General features: G+C 43.4%; 2 protein-coding genes across 2 annotated transcripts in view; one reads left to right on the top strand and one right to left on the bottom strand.

Annotated features, from left to right (window-relative positions):
- Positions 1-6,237, bottom strand: part of LOC138977174 (P2X purinoceptor 4-like) — a 30,342-nt gene extending 24,105 nt beyond the window's left edge. The window contains exon 1 of the mRNA XM_070350082.1: positions 6,005-6,237. Coding sequence (XP_070206183.1) covers positions 6,005-6,144 — 140 coding nt within the window. The 5' untranslated portion in view covers positions 6,145-6,237. The remainder of the gene's footprint in view (positions 1-6,004) is intronic.
- Positions 6,238-12,007: 5,770 nt separating this feature from the next.
- Positions 12,008-23,748, top strand: part of LOC138975810 (septin-2-like) — a 125,832-nt gene continuing 114,091 nt past the window's right edge. The window contains exon 1 of the mRNA XM_070348567.1: positions 12,008-12,162. Coding sequence (XP_070204668.1) covers positions 12,148-12,162 — 15 coding nt within the window. The 5' untranslated portion in view covers positions 12,008-12,147. The remainder of the gene's footprint in view (positions 12,163-23,748) is intronic.

Below are 23,748 nucleotides of genomic sequence, written 5' to 3'. Positions count from 1 at the left end.
TCACAGTTATGATAAAGACGTCGTTCTAAGGTCAAAATGAGTCGAAATTTTGGGACTGCTGCCGGAAGGAGACCGTAATATATGGTTGCATCACTGTCAACTGGTTACAGAAAAACCTGTCTGCTGCAGCGAGCACCGAAACCAAACGGTTGATTATCACGTGACACTTTTGCAATATTTAGAGTTGTTTGCACAGTAAATACAGCCGCGAAAAATAGCTCGCTTGAAACTGTCTTACATATCAATTCCTTTGTAATTTAAAAATTACACAACACCATGAAAAATCATTATCGACGATCGCGAATCTGCTTATATCCATAACACATTACGAAAAGATCTAAATATGTAAAAAATCGATTTCCTCTCCAGACAAGAAAAACCAAGGCATCCTATACCAGGGATAGAATGAGACCCGAAGGGAAGTAACTCATTTTTGACCTGGGTTCAAGATGGGTTGAATCTATGAATCGGCCAGAGATAGATCTGGATTCCTGGTACGACCTTCCAGATTATCAACAGCGGGTTCATGGTCGGAATCAAGAGGTCAATTTTGCGTGGCTCCCAATCATTTCATAAAAGATTTCCTTTTTATATTTAGTCAAGTTTTGACTAAATATTTTAACATCGAGGGGGAATCGAAACGAGGGTCGTGGTGTATGTGCGTGTGTGTGTGTGTCTGTGTGTCTCTGTGTGTGTGTGTGTGTGTGTGTAGAGCGATTCAGACTAAACTACAGGACCGATCTTTATGAAATTTGACATGAGAGTTCCTGGGTATGAAATCCCCGAACTATTTTTTCATTTTTTTGATAAATGTCTTTGATGACGTCATATCCGGCTTTTCGTGAAAGTTGAGGCGGCACTGTCACGCCCTCATTTTTCAACCAAATTGGTTGAAATTTTGGTCAAGTAATCTTCGACGAAGCCCGGACTTCGGTATTGCATTTCAGCTTGGTGGCTTAAAAATTAATTAATGACTTTGGTCATTAAAAATCTGAAAATTGTAAAAAAAAATAAAAATTTATAAAACGATCCAAATTTACGTTTATCTTATTCTCCATCATTTTCTGATTCCAAAAACATATAAATATGTTATATTCGGATTAAAAACAAGCTCTGAAAATTAAATATATAAAAATTATTATCAAAATTATTTTTTCGAAATCAATTTAAAAACACTTTCATCTTATTCCTTGTCGGTTCCTGATTCCAAAAACATATACACATGATATGTTTGGATTAAAAACACGCTCAGAAAGTTAAAACAAAGAGAGGTACAGAAAAGCGTGCTATCCTTCTTAGCGCAACTACTACCCCGCTCTTCTTGTCACTTTCACTGCCTTTGCCATGAGCGGTGGACTGACGATGCTACGAGTATACGGTCTTGCTGAAAAATGGCATTGCGTTCAGTTTCATTCTGTGAGTTCGACAGCTACTTGACTAAATATTGTATTTTCGCCTTACGCGACTTGTTCTTATTTCTGCGGCTGCGCAAGTTATTTTGCCTAGGTCATGGCCGAACTTTTGGCCTACGGAGAAATATCGCTGGATGTTACTAACAGAGACAAAGAAGGGAAGTCATGCTATATACTCTAAGAGACGTTTGATTCCGACGAGCGCACAGTAGCTCAATCGCTTCTGTGGCAAGGCGTAGGTGCGTGGTTCGACGCTCCTGATAGATCGATATTTTCTTGTTTATTATTTTCATCCGAGCATGAAGCTTTCACTTTTTTCTTCTGCACTCCTTTCTGGCTCTCTCTTTCATTTTATTTTAATATCATTTTAGTTTATTTTTTTAATTTCTTCTGCACTCCTATCTCGCTCTCTCTTTCATTTTATTTTAATTTTTGTAATTTTAATTTTTTGTCAATTATTATTTTTTGTTTGTTTTAATTCTTTTAATTTTTTTATCAGTGTCAAAAGTTAGACACGGTCAACTGGTTTTGCTCTGAGTGAGTGCAAGTGACCTCAATAAGCTGACGGTGACACCTCTCTGCCCACAGAGGGGCTGGGGAGGGGGGGGGGAGACAGTGGGTGGGGGTGGGATGGTAGTCAGCTGGAAGTGAAAGATCTCTAGAGGTAACGAAGACTGAAGAGGTGTACTCTTCCAAAATTCAGTTGTCACGGCTTCGGGTAAGGAAAGCGGTGTTGTGTACAGGCGTCTCAGTGGTTAGTCGAGACTATCTAAAACAAGAAATTCCTCCGAGGTAGGAAAAACACCCCCGTCCTTACCATTCTCACTGCCACCAACTGAGAAGGCACTGCTAACAAGTGTGGTTAAAATAAGTTGATTGAGTGGACAAAGAGACAGGCGGAGAAAAAGACAAATCAATATAACTCTTTCTGTAACACCTACTGACCGCATACAGAAAACAAAAGATCCCGAAAAAAAAAATCGGTTTGCGCTGCGCGCTGAGAGCAGGTATTGAAATATCTCATCGACCAGATTTTGTCCGGGGTGTATCTGCCGCTTCGCCGGGTAGCAACTCAACTCAACTCAACTCAACTCAAATTTTATTGGCTTCAATTTCCACATAGAAGAATTTGTCTTGCGCTTGGGATATACATTACATAACATACAGCAAGTTTCCATCTCCCGCGCCCCCCCCCCCCTCCCACACATACATATCCTCGCACTCAACTCCATACAAATGAAATCATCAGTCCATTAACTAAAATGCACAATGACTAGTAGAGGGTACATGATACACAATACGTGCTCAACTAGGCCTGCTAACTAAAATAATAACAGAAACAAAAACAAGGACTGGGCACAACATTTACACGTGTGTGACCTACTTACATCAAGTGCCTGTGATCTATAAATAACAATGATTGCGTTTAAAATAAAACATGAATAATGTCGATGTTTGCTAACAATGAATACATAAAAACTAAGATAAGAATGTATGTGCTTCCATAATATGATTATTTTATAAAACACAGTGGGGAAATTTGGAAAATAATTTTTATACGAAACTGCGCACATCGAGTCGAGCTCTGTAGCGTGTGTGTTCGGAGGCAGGAGACACACATGGCTGTGGATATTAATTGCTGTGAGATTCGATGGATTAAAAAGGATACCCCGACTTCGGCAGGGCAGAAGGAGGTACAAGACGGTGTGCTGTATTGCTGTGTGTGAGTGTGCTGTGCAGACCTTCTGTGTTATGTGCATGTTCTATTCTAGTCTGTCCGTAGGCTTCCTCTGAGGGCCTATTGTGTACAAGGGGAAGTCACTTCCGCCTTATAAACAAACACATGTGGGGACCCACAGAAATACCATAGCATCGTAATAAAAGAGGGCAAAAATAGAGCCGAATACCCGGCTTGAGTGGCGCACTGTACGCCGACTTCGAACCATGGACCCGTCAAGCTTCGGTCCCTTCCAGACTCGTGGAATGGGAACAGCACGAACATGATTCAGGGGCCATAATGCCATTCCTGATCATATCATGTCGAGTCCCATACTTGTCGACGACGCCCTAGGTACCACATCACAAACAGAACTGTGCAATACACAGGTGTTTTCTACAGACACACTCAAACACACACACACACAGAGAAGCCGTATATATATATCTTTATCTATTGTATAAATATATAGAGATAGATGAGAGTGTATTTTTCGCGTGGCTATAAATTGATTCGACCTTTGCACTTTTACAGTGAGAATAATTTACGGGTTCAATTTACGTTCTGGACACTGCGGTGACCTTCTAAAAATAGTAACAGAACGCCGGGAATATCCGAAGTGCACTATAGTGCACCATACGAAGGAAGGGAGGTAAACGCTGAAAACATGGAGAAGATAAGGAAGAGTTATGCCGTAGTTGATCCCCCAAAAAACCAAAATCCACCAATAACTCCCTAACCGTGTGTTTGACTGGTCCCAATTTTTGTAAGGACCGTCTCAGGAATGTATAGAACCTGTTCACCAAGTTTGGTGACGATCGGTCAGTTCATTCTTGAGATCTACTTGCGAACACAAACAAACACACAAACAAACAAGAAATTCCTCCGATAGGAAAAACACCCCGGTTGGTCACAGGGAAATAACCATTCTCACTGCTCAGGATTGAGCAATTTAGAGCTTATCTCTAAGCCCTTTTGAACTGTTGTGGCTTCTCAAAGGAAGGCCAGTACATACAAATACACAAAAGCCGCCAGACCACATCACAAACAGAACTGAACAATCCATAGGTGTTGCCCACATAGAGAGAGAGACACACACACACACAGACACACAAACACAGAGAAGCCGAAAATATAGAGAGATAGATGACAGTGTATTTTTCGCGTGGCTATAAATTGATTCGACCTTTGCACTTTTACAGTGAGGATAATTTACGGGTCCAATTTACGTTCTGGACACTGCGGTGACCTTCTAAAAATAGTAACAGAACGCCGGGAATATCCGAAGATGCCCCCTCATAATAGTAAGTGCACCATACGAAGGAAGGGAGGTAAACGCTGAAAACATGGAGAAGATAAGGAAGAGTTATGCCGTAGATGATCCCCCCAAAAAACCAAAATCCACCAATAACTCCCTAACCGTGTGTTTGACTGGTCCCAATTTTTGTAAGGACCGTCTCAGGAATGTATAGAACCTGTTCACCAAGTTTGGTGACGATCGGTCCGTTCATTCTTGAGATCTACTTGCGAACACAAACAAACACACAAACAAACACACAAACAAACAAAAACATCGAGTGAAACCTATACACACCCCTATACCGGGGGTGTAACAAACAAACACATGGACCGAAACCTATACACACCCCTATACCGGGGGTGTAATAAGGTCTCGGCGACGACTGTTGTTGTTAATCTGTTACTTGGATGCCGACAGCTCTGTCTGTCTATCTGTCTGTCATTCTGTCTCTGTCTGTCTGTCTGTCTCTCTCTCTCTCTCTCTCTCTCTCTCGTCTCCCTCTCTGTCTCTCTCTCCCTCTCTCTCTCTCTCTCTCTCTCCCCTCTCTCTCTCTCTCCCCCCCTCTCTCTCTCTCCCTCTCTCTCTCTTTCTCTCTCCCCCTCTCTCTTTCTCTCGCTCTCTCTCAGTATGGTTTGAAACTGTTAAGCGTGACTTAAGGTCGCGGATTAGGTCACAGGTCAACTGTTTGTGCAGAGACTGTATCCATGTCCTACCCCCGTGTCACCACGGGCAGCTACTTTGCCCGTTAAGGTCAATGCTTGTTCACAATGTAGTCGTCAGTTAGTAATTTGAATGCGACTCGATGTGAGCTTATCTGCAATAGCACGTTATTATGTACCTCTGACTATGCACGAAACAAACGGCTGTGGTTCACAAGAACTCTAGCGATGGCTTTTGACTGTTCAGAGGAACTGGCGATAGGCATAAACCGTCGTCTGCTACGAGAACCACGACCTTGCGTGACCCTGCTTCCGGGCTTTTCTTTTTTCAAATTTTAAAAACTTCGAATTGTACTGATCTTGTCTTGATTATAAAAGAATTCTTTTATGATTTAAGAATGTTTGTGTAACAAGCTGTTAATTTATTATTTAGATTTTAAAAGTTAGGTCTAGCGCCAAAACGCACCACGGTCCGATTGTCTACTGAGACAATCCGCAAAATTAATTCTTTAAAAATTGCTCGCTCTTTACGTAGGGCACCTAGGATGTTCCCGTTTGGTGAGCGTTCAAATGAAAGGGTGTTTGTACTGTGTGTAAAAGCCTGACAGTATCTGTGATGCTTTACGGGAGGCGTACTGTGCCTTTAACCGTGTAATGGAAAAAACAAGAAATGTAGGTTGTTGGCTTCCTGACCAGCGGACGTGAACTGATTCTATCAAGATAAGTTTTGTGTGAATATTTGTTTGTCTGTTCACTTAAAAGACCGTTGGGTCGAAATATCTGTAAATGTATTGTTTTGTCAATAACAAACGTTCCAACAACCTACCTTTCTTGGGTTTTTTTTAATTCTGAATTTTGGAACGTTGGCAGTCACTTTGTTTTTGGATTCGTGTAATGGAAAGCAGGTTGTACTTACAGTATGACGAAGAGCAACACTGCCAGCATGATACTCCAGTAGATGACGCCAAGGCTGATGCTGCGAATACGTACCACTCGCGGTTCTTCGTACGAGAATATGCTGTCCCAGCATTTGAAACAGAATGTATCTGTGCCCATTTTTCTCAAAGTTTCACAGAAAATGTTCCCCAAGAGAACGAGCTTGAGTACCGTCTCGGTTCAACTTTAACTTAAAAAGGACACACCCGTTCAGCAGCGCTGTCTCTAAATTTATCCGCAGGTAAACATTCTATGGGGTCTTTCATGTCTGTGTACTGCACCACAGAGTGGTTGCACAACGTTAATTTGCAGGCCGGTGTAACACGAGAAAATTACTGCCACGAGATTTTTACTCCCTTTACGAAAAAAGTACTCCCCCATAACACGAGAAAATTACTCCCCACGACAGGTGAGTTCCGAGTAAACATTTCGAACACAAATGTTACTCCCCTGGTGAATAAATAACGAGTCACGCAAGCCATCACTGCTGCCAAGGTCGAGCACTTCCACGACCGCATCGCCAACGCCTCATCATCCAGGGAGCTGTTCTCCATCATGTCCTCTCTCCTTGGCTCCTCCCCCGCTTACCCACCACAAGATATCCCGGAGTTATTCTCGGAGTTCTTCAAGGACAAGATTGACAAGCTTCGGAGAACACTCGATCAGCAGCCCTTCGTCCCGTCCCCACCCTCCCCCTCCTTCTCCGGCTCCCCCCTCACGTGCTTTCAGCCTGTCACTCAAAACCACGTCAAGCGACTCATCACCAAGACGGCCATCAAGACCTGCGAGCTAGATCCCCTGCCAGGCTTCCTCTTCACAGATATCATCAACATCTCCCTGGCCACAAGCGTCGTTTCCGACTGCTTCAAGTCTGCCGTTGTCCGCCCACTCATCAAGAAGCCCGGCCTTGACGTCAACGAGTTGAAGAACTACCGTCCTGTGTCCAACCTGCCCTTCCTCTCCAAGCTTCTGGAGCGTATCATTCTGGAGCAGTTGAGCGCCCACCTGTCTCGGAACTCGCTGATGCCAGTGTACCAGTCAGCGTACCGCCCTCACCACAGCACCGAGACGGCGCTCCTGCGAATCACCACGGACCTCCTGAACGCAACAGATAGCGGTCTCGTCTCTGCCCTTGTGCTGCTGGACCTTTCCGCGGCCTTCGACACGATCGACCATCAGCTACTCGTCGATCGCCTCAGTTCCGCGTTCGGCATTCACGACACTGCCCTCTGTTGGTTCCGGAACTACCTCCAGAACCGCTCTCAGACTGTCACCACTGATTCGTTCTCTTCTCAGCCTGTCCCTGTCCGCTTCGGCGTCCCACAAGGGTCTGTCCTCGGCCCTGTCCTTTTCACCCTGTACACCCAACCCCTCTCCCTGGTCATCGAACGCCACGGCTTGAACTACAACTCCTTTGCTGATGACACGCAGCTCCAGAACAGCGCCAAGCCGGAGGACGTTGACCATCTCCTGGGATCCATCTCCAGTTGTTTCACTGACATCAAGAACTGGATGACTGAGAACAAGTTGAAGCTGAACAGTGAGAAGACGGAGGCCCTTCTCGTTGGAACACGACAGAAGATTGCTTCCCTCACTGTGACCGACCTCCAGCTGGATGACGCGACTGTTCCATTCTCCCCTGCTGTCAAGAGCCTTGGCGTCTTTCTCGACTCCACTCTCTCCATGCAGACACACATCTCCTTCATCATCAAGACCTGCTTTTTCCACCTACGACGCATCGCCTCCATCCGTCGCTACCTCACCCACAACGCCTGTGTCAAGCTGGTTGTCTCTCTCATCTTCAGTCGTCTGGACTACTGCAACTCTCTTCTGGCTGGCCTCCCCGCCTCATCCATTCATGGCCCTACAACGAGTCCAGAACGCTGCTCCCAGGCTGACGTTGAGGAAGACGAAGCGAGACCACATCACCCCCCTACTTCGCTCCTTGCACTGGCTCCCTGTCAACACCCGAATCTCCTACAAACTGTCCATTCTCGTCTACAAGTGTCTAAACGACTCTGCTCCCGAGTACCTTTAATCCTCCCTGGACCTGTACACCCAGCCCTTGGACCGTCCCCTTCGTTCTGCTGCTGACCCACTCCGCCTTCACATCCCTCGCTCGAAACTCGCATCTGCTGGTCAGCGTGCATTCCCCTCCGCGGGCCCCTCCGTCTGGAACTCCCTGCCGCTTGAGCTTCGCCAGAGCCCCTCTCTTGACGCGTTCAAGAGTAGGTTGAAGACTCAGTTCTTCCCGTAGCTGGCTGCGACTTTCATGTTCGACGTGATGTGTTGTGCCCCAAAAGACATTCTTGTGCTGTGCTCTGTGAGAGGTGTTTTCTTTGTGTTTAATATTATGTTGTTTGGACCTAGCTATTGATGTGTACATTGTTGTTAAACAGTTGTTTGTTGTATGTGTATCAGGGTTTGCTAGTGTGTGATAGTGTTCGTGTCCGTCTGTAGATGTTAGTTTCTTTGTTAGTCCTGTGTTGACAACTCTTCGACAAGCGCTTAGAACTGTACCCACGGAATACGCGCTATATAAGCTTCATATTGATTGATAAATTACTCCACCCTAACACGAGCAATTTAACTTCCCATGCCAGGTGTACGAAACTTTTACTCCCTTGTCCCCTGTTAGTCTTGGTGGTGGAAGGGGGGGGAGGGTAGCGCGACATTCGTTTGTGCGAGATTACATATTGGCATTATCCCTTCTCTTCGCCCGCATCCCATTTTCGCGCACGAGATTTTTACTGGAAGTAAGAAAAATGGGGAGTAAAAATTTCGTGGAGGGAGTAATTTTTGTGTGCCTTGGAGAGTTCTATTCTCGTACGAAAGGTGTACTCGGAGTAAGAATTTCGTACAACATTTTTACTCCGGAGTAAATTTTTCGTGGAGTAAAAATTTCGTGTTACACCGGGTACTCGCCCTGGATCGTGGAACGCCTTGTTGTGTCCACCGCAGGCGCTACACACGATTATGTCCCCCGCAAGACCAACCACATGGTAGGTGTCTCCAAATTAATGCCTTGAAATAGTAGATAACCAGACTTTCTTGTATTAAAGTTTATATCATACTGAACGGTACTTTGTGTTGCATTGGATCAGCCAGTTATCTTACCATTTAGTACTCTCGTGTACTACATAAGAGAAGACATTTCACCAAGACAGGTCAGAAATACTGTCCCCCACGTTAAAAATGATATAATAACACAAAGCACGGTCAACAGAAGGGCTTAAATCTTCTTGCTTGTCAAAGTCTAACTACTTGTGGATACTGCTTTCCATTTTTAATTTTCAGCTTAGCTTAGTTTAGACTCACGATGGGTACAAAGATCAACAGTGAAATTTGACGGGGTAAGATCCCCCGCAGCTCGGTCGATTTGCCTTCTACACCCACCGCAACACTAGGGTAAAATCCCCCGCCGTTTTGTCTATCAGAAAAAACTCTCATACAGCGATGGTTTTCGTCTAATTATGAATGTGATTGGCATCTGACATTTGGTACGAGCAATAAGACACCGATCAACTATTGTTTTAGTGTGTGTGTGTGTGTGTGTGTGTGTGTGTGTGTGTGTGTGTGTGTGTGTGTGTGTGTGTGTGTGTGTGTGTGTGTGTGTGTGTGTGTGTGTGTGTGTGTGTGTGTGACATCATTGCACATAAATATGTTCACTTCACACAGGAAGCTGTGAGGTTGTTGCTTTTAGCTTTGAGTCCAGATGGATACTATAATATTACGGTCATGCAAAACTTTAATTAAAGGCACAGTGCAGCTCACAGCCTTCGTTTTGCGTTTTCGTTGCAGCTGAGTGCATTTACAGTTCAAAAATCCTCCTATGGCAGTAAAACAAACCCAAAACTACCCAACGACGACATCTGTGAAGCTCGACAGTTTCTTGTTCACGCGAGTGCATAAATTAACCTAGTTATTACGTGGTGTTTGGTCGGAGCTCGATTCAACTGAGTGATTCCGGCCTCCATTTTGACGGATTCTGTTTCTCCTTTTACCCTTGTTAAGTGTTTCTTGTATAGAATATAGTCAATGTTTGTATAGATTTTAGTCAAGCAGTATGTAAGAAATGTTAAGTCATTTGTACTGGAAACTTGCATTCTCCCAGTAAGGTAATACATAGAGAATACTACATGGCTTGCTGTGTCGTACCAGATTTACACGAGTTGTTTTTTTAAATATTGAACTGCGAGCGAAAGCGAGCTGTTCACTATTTGAAAAAGCAACGAGTGTAAATCTGGTACGACACAGCAAGCCATGTAGTATTCTGTTTATCCTACATACTGTACTTACGTGTATTTTACTGAAAATGTCTTGCAGACGAGGCAGCTAAATTGAAGACGCTTGTTTTGGAACCTCGATCTCTTCTAAAGCATCGTGCAATCTATTACGTCAAAGCAAAGAAACGTCACTCTGAAAGTGTGGCGTGACGTGTTAGTTCTAAAGATTCATCGAGGGTAATTAGCGAGCGCAATTTTTGTTTCTATAATGACGTTTGTCTCGGTGACTTTGTCATCATAAGCAGTGGAAAAACAGGTCCCTGCCAGACTTGCTTGACATGACCTCATTTACATGATATACACACGTGTGAATTGAACGATTATTATCTCACGGGTGTCTCTCTCACGTATGTAGGATAATACGCCAAAGTCACCGAGACAAACGTCATTATAGAAACAAAAATTGCGCTCGCTAATTACCCTCGATGAATCTTTTGAACTAACACGTCACGCCACACTTTCAGAGTGACGTTTCTTTGCTTTGACGTAATAGATTGCACGATGCTTTAGAAGAGATCGAGGTTCCAAAACAAGCGTCTTCAATTTAGCTGCCTCGTCTGCAAGACATTTTCAGTGTCTTTTGCACTAGCGGCGGACTACGTTCAGTTTCATTCTGTGAGTTCCACAGCTTGACTAAATGTAGTAATTTCGCCTTACGCGACTTGTTTCTCTTCTGTAGATTCTTCTGTTCTTATTTAGTTCCCCATCCCTATTCCTTCAATTTGTTCTTCTGGTTTATTTTTGTTATGTCCACCATTATGAAAATGTGTGTAATTTAGTAGTAGTGTTCTGGTTACGTAATATAAGCATTTGCTTGAGTGCGTGTCCTAGATGTATGTCAGTTTTGAATTGTTTCATGCGAAGAATTCTGAATAAAATGTTGTTTGAACCAAAACAAATCTCTCTCTCTCTCTCTCTCTCTCTCTCTCTCTCTCTCTCTCTCTCTCTCTCTCTTTCTCTCTCTCTATTCATAATCGGCCCATTACGTCACAAGCAAACGTCCGGTACTTATAATACACCTCGCTCAACAACAACAACAAAAGAAGATGAGAGAGAGAGAGACGGAGAGAGAGAGAGAGAGAGAGAGAGAATGTGTGTGTGTGTGTGTGTGTGTGTGTGTGTGGGGGGGGTTATATATAAGTGAACAGGACTTTGAATAAGATGCAATACAAATGATTAACATAATAGTTTAGATGTAGCTGACTGGATATTCCTTGGAAAAAACAGGAGTAACTTAATTGACTATTGATTTGCACCTTTTCTGTCTACTAATCGGGACTGGCTTCAAAGTGCTGAAAAAAGACAGGCACCTGATGTAGTACTTTTGTCAATAAAGAATACTTTATAGCTTTTACCATTACTTGAGGGATAAGCGGAATGATTATGTAAAGTTGGTTTGGGGTCAAATGAAAGTAGAGAAAAATAAAGATAGTGCACCATCACGAAAGCCGGCAATGAGTTTGAAGCAAAGCGAAATAATTCCGAAATTACAATTCAGTATGTACGTTGACTCGACACATCTTCAGTCCTGGCGTGTTTCTATCTGTCCAACTTTCAGAACAACAATATCGTGCTTGTACGATTGAAATTTCTCTCTTTTTGTCCCTCCCAATTACACAAGGGGAACAACAACGCAAACACAATGTACTATTCAAACGGGGTTCTGTCCCTTAGACCATGCACTCTTTTGTCGGGAAGTGACGGTTTGGCGCCACGAAAGAGATTGAAAAGGTCTACTTCCGCATGATAGCAGCCGTGTACATTTCAGACACTTTTGAATACGATTTTCAGCGTATCACCGTAGTTTTCGTGTGCGACAACAGCAGCTCACTCTACAATGGACGCTCGACAGGTAAGTCTGAAGTTTCAGTTTGAATGATGAGTGAAACAACTGAACAAATTCGTCATGTTATTGTTACTAATGTTACTGTTAGGTAGAGATTTGGTTTTTCCTGCTTCTGTTCTGAGTCAGACTTTTGTACGTTGTCTGCTCGCTTGAATGAATGACAAGATAAACATGAACAACAAACCGCACATGTCATGCGTCTGATGTTTGTTTTGTCATAGTTTGCGTTTGTGTATTGTTCGTTTGTGCAGTGTATCTTCAGTGAGGAAGGAGTGGTTTGGAGCTTACGATACCAAAGGATTGGTTCATCACTGGAATGATTCATTCACAGATCACGAGAACATGATTTTTGAACGTTTGAAATTAAAAGTAGCCTACTTTCACTTGAGTCTCGCGCGCAAGGTAGATGTTCGATACACAAAATGTGCAGCATAATAGTTAGTGGGGATCTTGTGTTTGGATTGTCTATTTGTAAAGTTTTGAACTTTATGCTTTTTTAGTAGAATTTAAGTAACATCAACATTCTATTTTCAACTCCCAAAATCAAAATTACTGAGGCCGTGACATTTTTAATCAACTAGCCCCTATGAAGTACAACAGGAACACCTCTCAAATTTGTATTTTGTTGATTATTTGCCAGTAAAACTAAAAGTGCTCATCTGCGTGTCATGCACATAATGACATATGCACCTCCTACCCTAAACACAACCAAAACACATGCATGCACTCATACTTCCTGTATGAAAGATACGGTAAACATGTTGCTTTACCTCAATCTTTACTGAACAGTAACTATGCGATTTGGGTATCAGGAGGTTTTCACCTCCGATTTTACATGGCAATGTGGTCGTACTTGTAGTAGACTTAGTACTGTAGTAGTACGTACTAGTAGTAGTACTGTGTATCAGATTCCTCCATGATCATTTGTTGATTGTTACTCTAAGCGGGTATTTCTTTGACTTTACAAACATGTGTTAATCTTGCCTCCCAGTTTCACAGAAATTGTCACAATCACCTGCTGAAACACAGGGTTTACATTGCATTTGTTAAGTAACGATTATGTATGTATTTACCAATTACAACATGTGTGACCTGTAAATATAAATTTTGTGTGACCTGTGAATATGGCTGATTTATTTCCAGTATTGTAAAACAATATTTTTACCTGTTAAGTACCAGCAATCCGTTTAAACTAAAGCCATCCCTGTAAGTGTTACTGTGTTAGAGTATAGACCCCTTTCATAATGAAAATTACTCCCACACTAATAAGTAATAGTTTACAGAACTAAGCAGCACTATCTTGGAATTCCCAGAAAAGGTTGCCCATTTCTGAACATTCAACTTCAATGAGTATTGCAGGTTGCAACAGTGGAATAATGACTTTAAAAATTAAAGGATCAGAACATACGGTATGTTCTGATACCACGAGAAAAAAATGTGTGTTGTCATGATGATTGTGTTCCCAAACTTGTTAAGCTTCAAGTTGGAGCACTCACTGCAACTATGTGCTTCTTCTTCTTCTTCTGCGTTCTTGGGCTGAAACTCCCATGGACACATGTTTTTCGCACAAATGGTTTTTATGCGTATGTCCGTTTTTACCTCGCCATTTAGGCAGTCACACATAACTGTTTGGGGAAGCATGCTTGGTATTTTCGTGTTTCTATTACCCACCAAACTCTGACGTGGATTACAGAATCTTTTCCGTGCACACTTGGTCTTGTGCTTGCGTGTACACGCAAAGGGGGATAAGGCACTGGCAGGTCTGCACATACCTAAAGTTGACCATGGATATAGAACAAATCTCCACCCTAAACCAACCAGGTGCGGTCAGAACTCAAACCCACGACCTTTTGCTTGGGAGGTCGGCGCCTTATCCACTAGGCCACTGCGCCCGTCAACAACTGCGCAAATGTCACATTACACAGAGGGCCCCTTGCAGCAAAATGTGAGACAGAGAGTCAAGATAACCTAGCTTTTCATTAAAAAAGAAAAGGGTATGTAGTTCCAATCAAGGGTCAAAGTCACACACACGCACACACACACACACACACACACACACACACACACACACACAAAATTCTTTCGTTTTGAGAAAAGAAAGGGGAAAAGAAAATGTGTAGCTGTTAATGCTATGATTGAAATTTTCATTTTAGTGATATTAAATATACTGTGAGTGTGAGTGGGATGCTGTTGAATAGTGAATGGTTAACTGTCAAACATGCAACGAGAACAATAGAAAGAAATGAATTATCTAAGGCCCAAAAAAAAAAATTCTGTTTCTGGTCACCCGACCGACCCTAAATTTCGGCGCCGACCCTAAACTTTTTTTTTCCAAACTCAAAAAAAATTTTTTTTTGGGGGGTGGTAAAGGACAGGTGAGAAAATGAACAACAAAAACGTGTGAAAACGAAAGTCCGCTGACGATTTGTAAATGTGTTGAGTGTCTTGTCTCTATGTATAGTGAATCCAGTCTCTTTGCGCGATTTTTAAAGTTAGTTTTATTGGTCTACATTTGGGGTAAAAAAAATTTTTTTAAAAAAATAAAAAAATCCCTACCTACCGACCCTATTTTTTGAGTCACTTGAGAAAAAGTGACTCTATGTAATCGGTCAGTGTTAGTCTGTCCGGCCGGCCGGCTGGCCGTCCGGCCGGCCGTCCGTAGACACCACCTTAACGTTGGACTTTTCTCGGAAACTATCAAAGCGATCGGGCTCATATTTTGTTTAGTCGTGACCTCCAATGACCTCTACACTTTAACGATGGTTTCGTTGACCTTTGACCTTTTTCAAGGTCACAGGTCAGCGTCAAAGGAAAAATTAGACATTTTATATCTTTGACAAACTTTTCTCGGAAACTATCAAAGCGATCGGGCTCATATTTTGTTTAGTCGTGACCTCCAATGACCTCTACACTTTAACGATGGTTTCGTTGACCTTTGACCTTTTTCAAGGTCACAGGTCAGCGTCAAAGGAAAAATTAGACATTTTATATCTTTGACAAAGTTCATCGGATGTGATTGAAACTTTGTAGGATTATTCTTTACATCAAAGTATTTACATCTGTAGCCTTTTACGAACGTTATCAGAAAAACAAGGGAGATAACTAGCCTTTTCTGTTCGGCAACACACAACTTAACGTTGGGCTTTTCTCGGAAACTATAAAAGTGACCGGGCTCAAATTTTATGTGAACGTGACTCATTGTGTTGTGAATAGCAATTTCTTCCTGTCCATCTGATGCCTCATATAATATTCAGAACTGCGAAAGTGACTCGATCGAGCGTTTGCTCTTCTTGTTTTAGCCATGTTACCAGAAACAGACATTTTTTTTTTGTTTGGCCTAATACAATTGCATTGTTAAAATGTTGTTGCATTCACATGTAGGTTAACTGCACAGTAATTGTGTGAGAGGTCAGGTGTCTGTCTCTGCATGTTTGTGTGGGTGGGGGGGGGGGGGGTGAGACAGTGACTCTCTACATCAGATTTTCAATCATCCTTTCTGAGTCATCAGAACATATGAGTCTTGAGCTAGCCCCCCCCCCCCCCCCCCCCCCCCCCCCCCCAGTAGGGTATTTGACTGCTAAGTTTGGCAAAGCTTTTTTTTTCCCCCTTTATGAATGGCCCTTTCTTTCTTACCTGTGCCCATCCCTTCTGGTATTTTATTGTATGGAAGTTTGGAACTGGTGCTATGGTTTGAATTGTTATGACCTTTATAATCTCTATTTGCTTCCACATTTTATCAGCGACATATCTTTAGTGTCTGTCAAAACCATAAACTGAGAAATGAAACTATGCACACATGAACAGAAAGAAACAATTCTGCCGCATGACGCAACTGTCACTTTCTGTATAATTCTCCTTGAATAAAAACACTCAATTCCGATTTGCAACAGATATTGTGCCAGGGGCAGTAATTCTTAAAAAGCACCAATGAATTTGAAAGGTAAAGTAGTGAGGTTATGTCCCCTGTGTCATAACGACGAAGACCGTCCGCTCTCTCTCTCTCTCTCTCTCTCTCTCTCTCTCTCTCTCTCTCTCTCTCTCTCTCTCTCTCTCTCTCTCTCTCTCACACACACACACGCACTCGTGCACGCAGACAAACGCACGCAAATGCTCGTGTGTGCGCATGTGTATCACTGTATGTGTCAAATGTAATTGCAGCAAACCGTGTTTGCTTCCTTATCCACGACGCGACTTTAGAAAGGAGGGGGGGGGGGGGGGGGGGGGGGGGGAGTTGCTCGCACCTTGATGATTAAGTACTGATTTTAATTGCCCTTTTTCGGGATGACTGTTTAATGTTACTATTTGATTGGCAAACAAACAATCTGTTTGATGGGTTCAGCTCTTCGTCAATTTAGCGAAGTTGAGGCGGACAGACTGCCCTAGCAAAGTAACACAAATTCTAGCGCTTGGCAAAACAAACGTTTTCTCACAGCTTCCAGATTAGGGAATTGTTGTCAGTATTTCGGCAAACCCTAGGGGTTTTGTCTTATCTGAATAATCTAATGCCCCTCCTACCTTCCACATGCACACACACATGTCCGTTCGAAAAGAAATTCTCCTGTTTTACTCCAGACATCAGAGGTCCTACGAAAGCGAGGGAGTCTCAAATGTGAGGTACATGAACGACTTCGGGCATCAACAAGAAAAGAAAACATGGTCCTTCTCGTAGAAATCTAGTTGTACTCACTGTCTCCACGCTCCCCAGACTGTTACATGGGGAAAGACCACCCCTCCACTGGGGCAGGGCACATACCAAAAGTCGTCTACACGGGTAGGACTAGGCTTTTCAAACCAGATGGTCTGAACGCGGCAGTTCCACTGTTCTGGTGTCTCTGCAGACGCTCTATCTCTATCCCCGGGTGGATCCATTGACGATTGTGCGGGTGGATTTGCCCTGCCAGAGTCGATCGGTTCAGAAGGCTTCACAGGGCAAGGGCTTGAGCGGAGTTTTCTTGACTAGGGATTTTCCTCTTATTCACACCTGTACAAGCCTACCATTTATCACAGCGGAGGGTAGGAGTAGATCTATGCATCACTCTGAACGAAAAGATTAACATGTAGGAGGGGGAGAGTTGGGGGGGGGGGGGGGGTAGAAGATAAGGACAGTAGTGAACAGTCGCAGGACCAACTTAGGGTCACCAAGGGGATGGTAAAGAGAAGAGTAGTGAAATGTTGTAAGGAACACACAAAGAAAGGAGGGGGGGGGGGGAGAGCGAAAAGGTGTGGTCATAGAAGGAAAAAAAGTTGGTCTGGAATATGAGTGAACTTATTGGTCGCACGGCTAGTGTTGAGACCACAGGTTGTTGGTGTTTAAGATCGTTGGAAGGAGGAAGGTCTAAACGGGTTCCAGAACCGCGTGAAACTGTTTCAGTCGAGAGTACAAGAGCTTTGCGACTGCATGCAATGGTGTTGGGAATGGTGAAAATGACTTGCAGGACTGCATGAATGGAACCGGGTTCGGAACAAGGAGGACTCTGTTGTAGCTCAGTGGTTTCATGTGCAACAACGTTCGAGGACAAAGAAATCTTAGAAACTAAGAAAGGAAACGTATTCTTAATCTTTCTTGGCGGAGAGACCTGTTTAGGTTGTGGAAATGGCTTGAACCGTTTCATTGTGTTGGCTCAACACTGCTTTCTTGGCGAGACTGTATAGTTAAAATTAGTGAGTCTGGACATTGCAACGGTAAAGACTACCGCCAATTAAGTCTAATGGGATTGGGTTTTTTTAGTTGTAAGCAGAGGCAAAGAATTATTTTAAAGATAGATAATGAAAAATAGGTTTCTTCTTAAACTTCTGCATGATATACCAGTCATATTTATAGTTTTCTGTGAACAGTAAAAAAAAATTTTACAAAAACAACGAATGTCAATTAGAGGGGTCGTCATGAGTTATGATAACAATTTATGTACTGCTTGTGTACTAATTCGAGGTGAGGTATATTTTCTTGTAATGCATGAACCAAAAATAGAAAAAGAGACAAGAAAGCAGAAAGGTAAGAACGGTAGGAGCTCGGAGAGATGGTGAGTTGCATCGTATTGTGATATGAAGGCGGGGTGGTGGAAGTTGTCTTCTGATCCGCTGGATGTGGAGAATTTAATTGGAAAAAATAGCGCTTGGCACTGGTCAGAAAGAGTGAAACGAAGAACCTTCTCTGATACGGAACAGCAGAGATTGTTGGCGTAAAAACTCATTAACGGTAACGAGTTAACAATAAACAGCATGCAGAAAACCTCTCACTGAAAACTTCCAGTTCCCCTCTCTCCTTGCTTTAATTAACCCTCGAAAGTTCAAATAGTCTAGCCCTGCAGGTCTTTTTCAAGCCATGCCATTCCTACTTTAAAGCTCGTGCTTGGTAGGAATTGTCGAAAAAAAGCAGACGGCAATTATTTCAGTGAAAGAAACAAAATGTGGAAAGGGTTGTGGAAACCAGGACTTTGAAAATCTCGCGGGAGTTCGGCAGTTGTGCGTGAAAGGCCGTAAGAGCCGGCAGAGAGGGCAGTTGAAGTTGAATTGCCATCAGCTGGATAAGCAATTGTTTGTGTGTGTGTTTTGTGCGTTGATGGTTAAAGAGGGACGTTGAAGACAGCCCAGAGAGAGAGAAAAACAGAAAAATATGTCGTTGGCGATTCTGCATCTCTGTCAGCAGCATCGGCGAAGACGTTCAAGAAAAAAGGTAAGGGAGGGTGTGTGTGTGTGTGTGTGTGTGTGTGTGTGTGTGTGTGTGTGACAGATAGAGAGCGAGTTTGAAGTTTAGACACTAAGTCGATGCTGTTACGAGAGAGGTAGTATGTCTGTCAGTTGATATTGGTTAGCAACTACAATTAATCTACTATACGTCGATTGTGTAACTGCCAACTGGACAGTTTTCATTAGATCTTACAGCAAAATCTCTCTCTCTCTCTCTCTCTCTCTCTCTCTCTCTCCATCTCTCTCAATAAATTAATTAATTAACTTAACTTCTATTTCTTCTTGTTATTAATCGAGTTACCCTCAATGGGCGAGGGCCGGACGAAAAAAAGCATGTATATTTTGCTTATTCTGTTACCCTCGATAAATAAATAAAGTTCAAAGTTCTCTATCTATCTATATCTTGTTTAAACAAACACACACATGCACCATCACATGCCTCCCCCACCCATCCCGCAGTCGGCGGTGTTGCAGACGAAGTGTTTTGTTGACACTGACTAAGAAATACGTGGTATGTGCAGTCTGAGTAGGCCTAAGATTGTTTCTCTCTTAGCACCCCTATGCAATTATGCTCAGGTATTTTTAAAGACAAATTAGTGGACTGTTGGTCTCCGCTTACCTCCTCTTCCTTCCTTCTCTCTCTCTCTCTCTCTCTCTCTCTCTCTCTCTCTCTCTCTCTCTCTCTCTCTCTCTCTCTCTCTCACACACACACACACACACACACACACACACACACACACACACACACACACACACACACACACACACACACACACATCTTGTGTGTCACATTACTGTAACATACAGATTGAAACCGATCAGAGCTGAGCTTGTGTGACTACCATCGTGTGTTAGACTCAACATATTAAGTTGTTGATGTTTTTATCTCGTATGCCTTCTCTTATGTTGTTTCCGTCAGCTGTGCGTCCTCTGTACTTGTCCAACGGATGAGATTTATAGACACACTCCTTCCAGGAAGTCATTTTGCACATTGATACGACAGTGTCATGAAGAATGAACCTTTCCATTAGGCCAAAAAAAAATAATAGGTGTGGTTACGGTAACATAGCCCCAAAAAATAGGGTAGGAAGGTAGGCAATCACTTTTTTTGTTTTAACTTTTTTTTCTAATGTGTACAAATTAAACCTACTTGACAGGGAAATAAGTGTGCGACTCGGGCGCTTTCGCTTTCATTGCGTTTTCTGCACTCGTTTTCTTGTGTGTTTTGTTTTGTTTTGACAAATGTAATAAAAAGTTATAGGGTCGGCCCCTAAAAATAGGGTAGGTCGGGTTACCGTAACCACACCTATTTTTTTTTTAGGCCTTAAATGAAAACAGCAACAATGATTGCCAGATGGTAGTTAAAAGACACATTATCAGCAGATAGTAAAATCAGCACTGCCACCTCCTCACTAATCGGACTAAACCCATCCATCAACCAGACTATAGTCCCTTCTCCAACATTCGGTTCATCAACACCGCCTCAAATCACTAGGCCTGCCCGTCCATCACCCGGGTTTGTAACTAAACCCAACTCAATGATCAGCTCATCACCGTGGCCTCTAATCACGCTGAGCGTTGGCTGATCACGTTTAGCTGCCAACACTCCAAAGACTCCAGATGACCTCTCAAACGCCAGACGACGAATACTACTTGCTAAGGTCTCGGCGAAGTCTCGCGGTAACCCCTTGGGCGCCCGAGACTTTTCATCGAGGTCTCGACTAAGATTCCCGATGACCTCTCGAGTGCCAGAGACGGCCGAGTCTTTTCATCGAGGTCTCGGTGAACTGCCTGTAATTACTCCCATTCCTAGACCTCGGCGAGCGCAACTTCTAGAGCTGGCTTTGATCGATTCTGATATCTCGGCTTTGATCAGATTGTTTTTTCTCTGTCTTTGGCTATGGGAGGGAAAACGGGGCAAGGCTTCGTGTGCGAGTAAATGAAATTGCGTTTGCAAACGGCCTGCTTCTTTTTCTGGAACTTGGTGTTACTGTTATTAGCGGAGATATTGATGTGTGTAGGGGGGGGGGGTGCTGCCGTTGGGGCTGGTTTTGTTTGAGGTGCGTGTGCCAAGACAGTTTCCGTATGCATGGGAACGATTGGTTATCTGTGGGGTTTTGCTTCTGAATCTACGCGTTTTCTGTTCATGTCGGTCAGGTCGATGCGTGCCCGAAAGACTTCCTTGGCCAGTCGATATTGTACGGTAGTATGCGCTCAAAGTTGATGTTTGAAGAGCGGTCAGTCTATGAGCGATTGGTTGTTTGTAGTTCGATCTCTGTTGTAGAGATCTTAAAGAACCCGAGCGGGTTTAAGGGGGGGGGGGGGGGGGTAGGATCTGTTTCTGTCTGCTCACACTCAGACTTTTTTTTCTCCATCAGTTTCTTGCTATCAGTATCACTAGCACAATCAGCCAATAGCATTCGTCAGTAACTTGATTGATTATTTTCATCTACTCCAAGCCACTCTCGTACGCTCTCACTTTCTTACTCTTACTCTCATTCTCTCTTACTCTCATTCTCTCTCTCTCTCTCTCTCTCTCTCTCTCTCTCTCTCTCTCTCTCTCTCTCTCTCTCTCTCTCTCTCTCTCTCTCTCTCTCTTCCCGAATCAAACTAATTTGTGTCATTTTGATTGATATGATCTTTATCAAAATCCAAATCAAAACGTCGGTTTCACTTTCATTAGACTCACCTCCCTATCTATGAAATGTCACGACGTAAATAATCCTAATTTTGCGACAACGCAACTTCGAAAGGCTAAACAACTCCTTCAACACCGAACAGCACACATTTCTTCGTTCTTTCTTTTCTATTAGGAGAGAAAGAGGGAGGGGACAGAGAGAATAATAATTGACAATGACGTTAGCTTGCATAATCAGTACGTAACAGCACGTGCAACTGGTGGCTTTGTCTGGGTCGCACGGCTCGCATTTCAAGGTTGCTACCAGCTTTTCTTCTTCATTCGACGTCTACGATTTTCGGAAACCCTCTGTCTGCATGATCATAGGTCCGCTAGCAAATGCAATGCAGGTCCATTTCATTTGCCCTAGAACAAAGAGTAAACCGACCCTTCAATGACGGTTCCAGATAGCCATACTGAAGGGACGATCAAAAAACACACAACCAATCAACCTTTCAAGGACAACGCCACCACCAACTCCCCCCTCTCCCACCACCATCATCCCACCCCGACCCCCTGTGCGCACGCGCACAAAAAAAAACCACCGATCATGACGTCAGCCTGTTTAATCAGTAGCAGCACGTGCATCTGGTGGCTTTGTGTGGGTGACATGACACACAGCCACAGTATCGCTACCACTGCTCCCACTCGTGAAAACCGAGTCCCCTTTCATCGACTGAAGAATAAGAGGGGTGGGCGGGAGGCAACTTCAGTCCCTGAGGACGTCTTGTGTCTGGGTCGAATGCAGGACGAAGTGGTATGGTTCTGTTGTGTTCAAATCGTGACTAAAAGTTGAACCTTGCTTTCTCGTGTATGCTATCGCTATCACATTCTGATAATCCTCGCTCCACGGCTATCGCCAGTTGTCTCTGACCGGACGCGAAAGTCCTTCGCGAATCTATCAAAACCAGAATACAGAGTGATCTCCCATATGTTGTTCACGAGCAGTGTTCGCGAGACGAAAATGATTGCAGATTGGCCGACTTCGACAATGATCTCCGTTCTGTTCTTCACAGTTATGATAAAGACATCGTTCTAAGGTCAAAACAAGTCGAAATTTTGGGACTGCTGCCGGAAGGAGACCGTAATATATGGTTGCATCACCGTCAAAAAAATCGTCTGCTCCAGCGAGCGTCGAAACCAAACGGTTGATTATCACATGACACTTATGCCATATTTAGAGTTGTTTGCACAGTAAATACATCCGCGAAAAATAGCTCGCTTGAAACTGTCTAAAATAAAAATTCCTCTGTAATTTAAAAAAATACAAAACACCATGAAAAATCATTATCGACGATCGCGAATCTGCTTACATCATCCATAACACATTACAAAAAGTTCTAAATATGTAAACAAAAAAATCGGTTTCCTTGCCAGACAAGGAAACTCAAGGCATCCTGTCAGGGAGAGAATGAGCCGAACTCATTTTGACCTGATGTCAGGATGATCGCTATCACTGCTCCTGGTCGCGTAAAACGATAGTCCCCTTTCATCGACTGAAGAAAAAGAGGGGTGGGCGCAGGCAACTTCAGCCCATAAGGACGTCTTGTGTCTGGGTCGAATGCAGAACGAAATGGTTCTACATGTACTTTGAAAAAATCGTGACTAAAGGTTGAACCTTGCTTTCTAGCGTACGCTATCGCTATCACTGCTCCCACCCTTCAAAAACGATGGGAAGAGAGGGGTGTGCCGGGGCGGCTTCAGTTCCTGCTGACGTACTGTCTGGGTCGAACCAGTGCCGCTGTGTTCAAATCCTGACGAGGATCTGAACCTTGGACTTTGTCGTCCGCTTTGTTTGTGGCCGTGTTAACCCGGGTCCAGGTATTGGTGTATTCTGTCGAACGAGACATTTAACCGCCACAGCTGAGTGTGTTGTCTTGACTTTGAAAGCGCCTTCATCCGCTAGGATATCATGGTAATCACTAGCAGGTCATCGTGCATTTGAGTAAACTACGGATGCTTGAACACGTTTTTTTCCTACAATGTAATATTTCTAAATCATAAGACTGAAAATAAATTAGAAATAATACAAATCGGGACATGTTGCTGTGCTGTTCAACAGCTTGCTTATTTGATGCTTCGCGAGGCCTGTCAGCTTCATGTACTCAAACTCCCAGTCCCTGTTTCTGACATGCAAAGTAGAGTTTGATGTCCTCTATCTTTTCTGGAGAAAAAAAACCCCGCACAATGAACTTTAGAAAAATAGAAAGCAGGCAAGAGTGTGTGTG

The sequence above is a fragment of the Littorina saxatilis genome, linkage group LG9 (genome assembly GCF_037325665.1).
Source record: "Littorina saxatilis isolate snail1 linkage group LG9, US_GU_Lsax_2.0, whole genome shotgun sequence".
NCBI classification, from domain to species: domain Eukaryota; kingdom Metazoa; phylum Mollusca; class Gastropoda; order Littorinimorpha; family Littorinidae; genus Littorina; species Littorina saxatilis.
The sequence above is the reverse complement of the archived record's forward strand: the minus strand, read 5'-3'. Positions and strand labels throughout refer to the sequence as shown.